General features: G+C 35.3%; 1 protein-coding gene and 1 long non-coding RNA gene across 2 annotated transcripts in view; one reads left to right on the top strand and one right to left on the bottom strand.

The window, feature by feature from the left end:
* LOC140146249 (uncharacterized) overlaps positions 1-6,468 on the bottom strand; it is a 200,228-nt gene extending 193,760 nt beyond the window's left edge. Inside the window, exon 1 of the mRNA XM_072168031.1 lies at positions 6,252-6,468. Coding sequence (XP_072024132.1) covers positions 6,252-6,398 — 147 coding nt within the window. The 5' untranslated portion in view covers positions 6,399-6,468. The remainder of the gene's footprint in view (positions 1-6,251) is intronic.
* LOC140146248 (uncharacterized) lies at positions 486-3,232 on the top strand. Its single transcript, XR_011858214.1, has 2 exons — positions 486-1,201; positions 2,704-3,232. It is a non-coding gene; the product is annotated as an uncharacterized lncRNA (long non-coding RNA).
* Positions 6,469-9,974: the final 3,506 nt, after the last annotated feature.

The following is a 9,974-nucleotide window of genomic DNA, read 5'->3' on the forward strand; positions in this document are numbered from 1 at the left end:
GAATTCCGTGGCATGCGGTTACTTAAACAACAAGGCTCACATATTGTTTGACTGTTTACTCGCTGAATCGCATCTTAGTAAAGCTAACGGACTTCTCCAGGCAGGGTTCTTGGTATTCCGTTAATCGGACAGTCCTGAATGTTAAAGAGCGTTTCTACAAGTCAATATTCAAGTAATAAATGTGTCATGACGATTTTTATGTCCAGATTACATACCGTTTGATTCAATTACCTGATTTTACTTCCATTAATCCATAATTATGTGTTTTTTCCCTTTTAGGTTTCAAATAAATAAGAAGCAAATATAACCTATTGTCAAGTTGTGCTGTTCTATTATTAAGTTTTATGTATCTTTATCACGGGTAAACCTGGGCTACAAATTGGGGGCTCGTCCGGGATTTTGGTTGTTGTTGTTTAGGTTTAAAAAATTATTTGTCCTGTGACATCGTTTTTTGTTTTTTTTAATTGGTTTTAGGTGCAAAGTATTAGTTTGCCTTTTTGTTTGAAACAGCTTGACACCTGGTTAGTTTTGCAGATTATTATGTAATGTACTATTTGACAGACATTGAAATGTATAAATGTGATTGATGTAAAATGATAAGTAGACAATGTAATGCCATGTATAACTAATGCCGTGTAACATCTAGGGAGCCAGTTTCATCATGTGGGAAGTATTGGATTTAAATTACTTCAAGCCTCTGCTGAGAATTCTAGAAAGGGAGCCCAATCGGATTTCCCTGTCTTATTGGAAAAAGCTGTTTTCCTTTCCTTTTGACCCTATTTCTTTTGGATATTATTTTGTAATTGATATTTAAAATGTGTTTAGCGCCGGGGACGTCGCATTCTAGAAAGGAGAGAATGTAACCCCCTGAAATATTGCCCTCTATAGTTCAGTTGTTATTTTTTGGAAACTTGATCTTGAACTTTTGAACTGCTTAGAACTTTGCTATGTGGCTAGGAAACTTTTCCTCCACTGCCCACTTTGGCACTACCTGGCAGCCAGGCAATATCACATAAGATCATATCAGGAAATTTGGATTTATAAGTTTTAACCATGAGATGCAAGCAAGCACTGAAATGACAAAAAAAGTACCAACTCATATATTGTTTTGATAACTCATGATGGAATGTGTCATCATGCTGAAAATTATCTTCAAGTCTCATCTGTGACATGACTTCAGATTGAAACTGGCTCTTTATAGGTGAGTTTAGTAGAATTATATGATTTTCTCTATTTTTCTAAGTAATTGTATTTAGGAAATTGGGACGTACTCCCATGTAGGTGCGTCGAATGAATTTGTTATGATTTGATATGCTTTATGTAAGTGAAGCCGATAAACATATGATTACACATACGATGTAAGAACATGTTAGATTTTTGATGTATGGTACGTAACATGCAAAGATTATTGTAGTATTTGAGCCTCAAGATATGGCTTGACGAAGTTACTCTTGGTGTAGGTATAATCTTCCACCCAAATGGAAGATAGATTATAATTATTTTTCTCTTGTCATCTCGAATTTGACTTGAGTATCCCCTATGCAATGGCTCAATATTACGGAAATTGATGATACTGTGATTATGTGGATCCTACTGAATTCTACATTTACACTTGAAGTGAGGCATAGTGCCCTGACTAGACTTGTTCTAGATTTTGTGTTGAAATGCAAAAGAGTTATTATTTTTCACACTTTGTTCAGATCTCATTGTTTAGCATTTTTGTTTTAAATTATCTAATTAATGTATCTAATTAATGATAAGGTTTAATATCTGGATTATATCGAAAGTCTGCTTTTGATAAAAGATCATTGTTATCTATTGTCATGCATAGTATTTTTCACTATTCTTTTACAAATAAGTGAGTGCAAGGTTTTCTGCTGATGAGTACAATTTTTTTTTTTTTATAGGTGCTCTCACCTGCTTTGGCCATCTGGTTATGGTGATCTTTGAACTTGGCCATGGTCATTTTGATTAACTTACAGGGTGACTCTAAATCATCAGCATAAGTAGATGTTATATGTTTGCATAGTAAAATACATATGTCAACTTGTTTTCAAGCTTACTTTGGTTCACCCTAGGCTTCATAAATTTACTCAGGAATGCAATTGTTTCTTATGTTTTTGTGATTGACCTGAAAGTTTAGTTTCAAAATACTTTAGCAGTTAGAAAGTTTGTGTTTACATGAAAAATAGTAAATAATTATTGTTATGAAGTTAAATTGGTTACATCATAAATAATCTTTGTTAAAATAACTTAGTGATTGGTGATTTAAGATAATATTGGTTTTATGATATTTTCATTTAATGAATTGTGGTAAATTAAGAACTTGAGATAATTAATGTCAGTAAGGATACTTATAATGAGATACGGTTCGAATATGAGTGAATGATAATAGGCTTTAACTTTTCCAGTGAACCTGGTAGATCTATGTTACTAGATCTTTTCAATGATTAGTTTATGTGCATGTTAGAATAGATAACTTTTCTGTTTTGCAGTCTATTATTTTGGTGATTGATTGTTGTAATGTGAAGAAGTTATTTAATTGCGCAAGTGGCAAAATGGCCAATCTCCACTGGCATGTTTTACTTTTGGAAATTACCTTGTGAGATATATTGGGCTGCAGAATGGAACTGTTACTTGAATAGTGTTAACTGATAATGTATTTAGTATTATTATGTAGTTGTGCTTCTTTTCTCTTTATAGATACCGGCAACTACAAGACAACATGGTTTACATGACTCTTTTATTTTACCCCTCTGCTTATTATTCTGTAATGCTGTGAATCGTGGAGCTACTAGTTGGATCTTCTTCCCCAAGCGCAGTTCTTGGTATGCAGCTATGAAGCTGTCTCTAACAGTTGATCCATGGATGTGGTTACATTATGATGCAGTGATACATTTGATAACATTATTCGCTAAATCGGAATTCCGTGGCATGCGGTTACTTTAAAAACAACAAGGCTCACATATTGTTTGACTGTTTACTCGCGAATCGCATCTTAGTAAAGCTAACGGACTTCTCCAGGCAGGGTTCTTGGTATTCCGTTAATCGGACAGTCCTGAATGTTAAAGAGCGTTTCTACAAGTCAATATTCAAGTAATAAATGTGTCATGACGATTTTTATGTCCAGATTACATACCGTTTGATTCAATTACCTGATTTTACTTCCATTAATCCATAATTATGTGTTTTTTCCCTTTTTAGGTTTCAAATAAATAAGAAGCAAATATAACCTATTGTCAAGTTGTGCTGTTCTATTATTAAGTTTTATGTATCTTTGTCACGGGTAAACCTGGGCTACATTTTGATCCCATTCAATGCTTTTAATATCACAATTGTACCCTTGTTACACAATTAGTATAGAAAATTAGGCTCTATTTAATAGTGTTCATGTTCATACACTCACAGGAAATCTGCAAGTCAATTTTTTGTCACCCCAAAACGGCTATTTTCGGCCAAAATCGAACATAAAATTGAATTGTTCTAAAAATCTATAATAGATATGGAGTGCCAAAATGTGAAACTACATGATATTTTACCCTTGGAAAAATATAAACAATCAAGAATTTTTATTGTTTTCATCCCTAAATAATTTTTTCACACTTTTGTCCGCCAAACGTAAGTCAAAGCTTGAATGCTGTCATAGGCCTATCTGTTTGTGATATTTTAAGGATTTAAAATGTCAAAATAATCCCATTCAATTACATGGTTGACAATGGAAATGTACTGAATTTAGAGAATGCACGGTGCTCACCACTTGTTCAGGACATTTTGTCCCAGATCTCAAGAATGTAGAGGGGGGTACTGAACTAGATATGGTCTCATTTTGTTGCTAATTTATCTAGCTAAAACTGTGGAAAGTAAAAACTTCACACTGTATTTACTTTTGAGATATTGCAATTCAAACGATGCATGTGTTAGTATAGGGAATATTGATTTTGAGTGCCTCTCAAATTTATTTTTTACTGTAACTTCATAACCCAGCAAGATATTGGGATGGATTACGCACCATTAGAGACATTGCGATTTTCCAAACGCAGCACGTGGAACGTCACGTTTTCAGCGTCACGTTTTTTACGTCACGTTATCACTGGCGTTAAATATTGCTAGTCTCGGTTCCAGACTGGATTGTGCTCATTCGTCACGAAGGAGAACAAGACAGCTAGAATAAAGACTATAATATTTGATCTAACAGCTTCTAACCTAGGTCAATAGAGGGCATAGTGATTGAAAAAATAACAGTGAGCTGAGTCTCTGCCTAATTCAAACACACCGCTTTTGATTTTGATTAAAATTTTGACCTACATGCTGATTAAACCTAATTGTTTTTTGCGCTCCCCAAATATAGTTGCCCAAAAACATATATTTTGGTAGATTAAAGATCACTACATACATACATCATGACTTTACTTTCAAAATGAGACTTTTTTTCGTCCTGAAAATTGGGCGCGTTGCATGGACTTAGACATGAGGTAAAATCAGCATATTTCAACGTAGCATCTGCGTTTTTATTCTACGTTGGAATCCAAAATGGGAAATCGCAATGTCATTCTTTTAACGCAAAGTATCACACACATTTCAATGGGCAATCTCTGCGTGTGAATATTGCGTTTAAATTTAGTCCATTTTTAACACATCGCTGTACCTTTATTAGGCTAATGAAAGTCAATTCCCAGTTTCCCGTTACAATATTTTTCATGACTGTGTAGGTGACCATTTCATTATTCATTATTCATTATTTTATACCATTTCATTATTGCATCTGTTACAGGTGTAAACCAATAACTACCCATGTATACATGTGATAAATCACAGTTTGTAGTTTACAGATGTAGTGTACAACCACATGAAGGTGATTCTACAACTATTATCAAAAGTTTGACAATATTTTTTACGGGATGAGATCAGAGCAGATCAACAAGTGCGGGACAGACAATTGAGTAGGTATTCATTAATAATTCATTATTAACCATATACCATGCTCCTACTGCAAAGAAAATCCCTGAAAATCAACATAAATAGATTTATGATATATTTAAAACCACAATTATTTATTTGTATGTTAAAGTTTGTTAGAAATCAACATTTTATTCAAAATAATGAAATATTTAGCCAGCAAATTGTTTTGAGCGGAGTAGGGTAACGGGAAACTGGGAATCGACTTTCATTAGCCTTATAATGATTTGTTACAAACAAAAAGGATCATAATAATTAGACTTTCCTTCATATGTTCATTATCTTTGACTGTCTTTAACATATTGTGAAATGGACAAATTTTGTGCATTTTCAACGATGTATCTACGTCGATTTCGCATGTGGAATATCTTCAAAAATAGCTAAATACGTGACCTCGCTTCGATACAGGAGAGTGGTTTTGAATAGATCAACGTACGTCCGATGTCTACGTTTGGATTTGGAAATCGCAATGTCTCTATTGTTAGTGTATGATCATCAAAATTTCAAGTAGGATATTTCACATGGAAATTGTTTTATTTGGAAAGGTGATTATTTAACTTAAAAAATGAGGGGTCAACCCCCGGGTCAACCATATATAGATCTGTAGGACAAAAATTAGCAAAGTTATGGGCAAATGTCTTTTTCCAAATTCTGTGACCATCATCGACTGTACCTTATAATGAATTACTGAAAAAAAAGCAAGTAATGCAGCATTTTCAGCACGGCTATCCATTTTACACAAAAGCGATTTTATTTGAAAAAATCTTACTATCAGTATCAGTCACTGTATGATAACTTTTGTATCAGGTATACCAATTGACATTTTTGACTTTCTACGTAAAGTTTCCCTGTCCAAATTTCAAATTTTTGTACTTAGTCAATGTTAAGTGATAACACCGGGGGTTGACACACATTAAAGCGAGTAAAAAATTGTCTTTGTCAAATAAAATGACAACCTCCAAATGGCAATACATTCCAATCAATACAAGGATTTCCACTTCTTGTCAAATTTTCGAACATTCCGGATTCCCACTAGTTCCAGTTATTTTACAAGCGATTTTGACCATTTCAACACTCCTAGTCCTCCACATTGAAACCGATTAAAGACCAAACTGATGTCCACCGCTCTCAATTTTAAAGCACAAAGAATAAAAACTACACATTTCTTCTTCTTCTTCTTCTTCTTAAGTACGTCGACAGGGCGGCTTTATTTATATGCCACATTTCGTCAACTTAATGTATGGGGTACTCGCGCGCAAAAGAAATTTTTTTGTGGTTTTAAAATTTAAGCTTACTTCCAACTCGTCAACACGCGTCTTCAATTCCTTGTTTTCTTTCGACAGTTCCTGCAGAAATCCCAGCGTTTGAATGTGTTTGTTTGTAAGCCTCTCATTCTGATGCCCTAAGTCATCTTTTGACGGACGGTAGCAGTTATTAGACATTTCGTTCCAATTTTATCAGGTTATTTTTCATTAAAATATCCTCGGCATTCAGTTGCCCATGTAAACAAACTTCGCTCCGCCTGGGCAAAGTTGTAAATTGCATTCTCATCTCCAACTACCGTGGATGAAAATTGTTCAATGATGCGCGAAATTTTAGAACTTCGTCAGAACTATGAGACTAAAATAATTTGACGGATAGAAATAAACGGAAGTGTGCGGTTTTGAGACATTGTCTGTTTTAAATGATCTAGGAGCATTGTACTGGGGCTCCAGCAGCCATCGGGATGCAGCCCGCGCATGCAGCAAGGATTGTCACTGAACTGCGGGTTTGTCAGAGACACACTTGCATCCTGATGGGACCAAGCTCAATGAAACTGCACAAGCAAGCATGCTGTCCTATTTTTATTGTGAAAAAAAAAAGCCAATTTATTCAATGCTGACCGCCACATTATTTTTAGTACCGGGCACGTAAATCTTGTATTGTAAACTTTTGATTTAGTCCTATAAAATAAATCAAAAATAAATGAAGTTTTTTCTGATACTGAAAATCAACTATTTTACAAAAATGATATGTATCCTTCCCCCGCATCAAGGGGCTGATCGGGTCGTGGGTCAGGGGGGATGTGGTTGAGGGGATGGGGGCCGGGGAGACCCCTTAAAAATATTTCTTATACAATTTAACACTTCTTTTCCCATAAATTTTGTTCTTAATTTTTGACCAAATTTGAACAATTTTCCAACTAGGGCTCCCCCCCCCCCAGAAGGGGCAATAGAATCACATTTCTCAAGTGCAGCAAACATCTGTACATCCCGACTAAAAATTGCTTCAAAGTGCCTCTTTTGACCTGCCAAAGATGTGCCCCTTTTATGCCTGCCAAAAGTGTTTCTCCCCTATAATTCACCACCCTGGGCTGGGGGAGCATATAATCATTGAACAATTTTTTACACTAAATTTTTTGACAAAATAACAAAAATGTTATTCAGTATTTTTCAAAAGTTATTAATTTTCAAAAACTAGATATAGGCTTAGGCCTAAATATCTAGGAAACATATTGAGCAACTTGATAAATATTCATGTTCATTTTTTGGGAAAAATCTTCAGGTTCAGGCAGTCCTATATCAGTATCTTGGAGTGGCAAGGGGATGGGTGGGAGAGGGAAGTTCCCAATGGTCAAGTCTGAACGGGAGATTGAATACGTAATTTTCTATACGAATTGAATACGTAACTGCGGGTTTGTCAGAGACACACTTGCATCCTGATGGGACCAAGCTCAATGAAACTGCACAAGCAAGCATGCTGTCCTATTTTTATTGTGAAAAAAAGCCAATTTATTCAATGCTGACCGCCACATTATTTTTAGTACCGGGCACGTAAATCTTGTATTGTAAACTTTTGATTTAGTCCTATAAAATAAATCAAAAATAAATGAAGTTTTTTCTGATACTGAAAATCAACTATTTTACAAAAATGATATGTATCCTTCCCCCGCATCAAGGGGCTGATCGGGTCGTGGGTCAGGGGATGTGGTTGAGGGATGGGGCCGGGGAGACCCTTAAAAATATTTCTTATACAATTTAACACTTCTTTTCCCATAAATTTTGTTCTTAATTTTTGACCAAATTTTAACAATTTTCCAACTAGGGCTCCCCAGAAGGGCAATAGAATCACATTTCTCAAGTGCAGCAAACATCTGTACATCCCGACTAAAAATTGCTTCAAAGTGCCTCTTTTGACCTGCCAAAGATGTGCCCCTTTTATGCCTGCCAAAAGTGTTTCTCCCCTATAATTCACCACCCTGGGCTGGGGGGCATATAATCATTGAACAATTTTTTTACACTAAATTTTTTTGACAAAATAACAAAAATGTTATTCAGTATTTTTCAAAAGTTATTAATTTTCAAAAACTAGATATAGGCTTAGGCCTAAATATCTAGGAAACATATTGAGCAACTTGATAAATATTCATGTTCATTTTTTGGGAAAAAATCTTCAGGTTCAGGCAGTCCTATATCAGTATCTTGGAGTGGCAAGGGGATGGGTGGGAGAGGGAAGTTCCCAATGGTCAAGTCTGAACGGGAGATTGAATACGTAATTTTCTATACGAATTGAATACGTAACTGCGGGTTTGTCAGAGACACACTTGCATCCTGATGGGACCAAGCTCAATGAAACTGCACAAGCAAGCATGCTGTCCTATTTTTATTAAAAAAAAAAGCCAATTTATTCAATGCTGACCGCCACATTATTTTTAGTACCGGGCACGTAAATCTTGTATTGTAAACTTTTGATTTAGTCCTATAAAATAAATCAAAAATAAATGAAGTTTTTTCTGATACTGAAAATCAACTATTTTACAAAAATGATATGTATCCTTCCCCCGCATCAAGGGGCTGATCGGGTCGTGGGTCAGGGGGGATGTGGTTGAGGGGATGGGGGCCGGGGAGACCCCTTAAAAATATTTCTTATACAATTTAACACTTCTTTTCCCATAAATTTTGTTCTTAATTTTTGGCCAAATTTGAACAATTTTCCAACTAGGGCTCCCCCCCCCCCAGAAGGGGCAATAGAATCACATTTCTCAAGTGCAGCAAACATCTGTACATCCCGACTAAAAATTGCTTCAAAGTGCCTCTTTTGACCTGCCAAAGATGTGCCCCCTTTTATGCCTGCCAAAAAGTGTTTCTCCCCTATAATTCACCACCCTGGGCTGGGGGGGAGCATATAATCATTGAACAATTTTTTTACACTAAATTTTTTTGACAAAATAACAAAAATGTTATTCAGTATTTTTCAAAAGTTATTAATTTTCAAAAACTAGATATAGGCTTAGGCCTAAATATCTAGGAAACATATTGAGCAACTTGATAAATATTCATGTTCATTTTTTGGGAAAAATCTTCAGGTTCAGGCAGTCCTATATCAGTATCTTGGAGTGGCAAGGGGATGGGTGGGAGAGGGAAGTTCCCAATGGTCAAGTCTGAACGGGAGATTGAATACGTAATTTTCTATACGAATTGAATACGTAACTGCGGGTTTGTCAGAGACACACTTGCATCCTGATGGGACCAAGCTCAATGAAACTGCACAAGCAAGCATGCTGTCCTATTTTTATTGTGAAAAAAAAGCCAATTTATTCAATGCTGACCGCCACATTATTTTTAGTACCGGGCACGTAAATCTTGTATTGTAAACTTTTGATTTAGTCCTATAAAATAAATCAAAAATAAATGAAGTTTTTCTGATACTGAAAATCAAAAAAAAAAAAAAAATGATATGTATCCTTCCCCGCATCAAGGGGCTGATCGGGTCGTGGGTCAGGGGGATGTGGTTGAGGGATGGGGGCCGGGGAGACCCCTTAAAAATATTTCTTATACAATTTAACACTTCTTTTCCCATAAATTTTGTTCTTAATTTTTGACAAAATAACAAAAATGTTATTCAGTATTTTTCAAAAGTTATTAATTTTCAAAAACTAGATATAGGCTTAGGCCTAAATATCTAGGAAACATATTGAGCAACTTGATAAATATTCATGTTCATTTTTTGGGAAAAAATCTTCAGGTTCAGGCAGTCCT

The sequence above is a fragment of the Amphiura filiformis genome, chromosome 2, assembly GCF_039555335.1.
Source record: "Amphiura filiformis chromosome 2, Afil_fr2py, whole genome shotgun sequence".
Lineage (NCBI taxonomy): Eukaryota > Metazoa > Echinodermata > Ophiuroidea > Amphilepidida > Amphiuridae > Amphiura > Amphiura filiformis.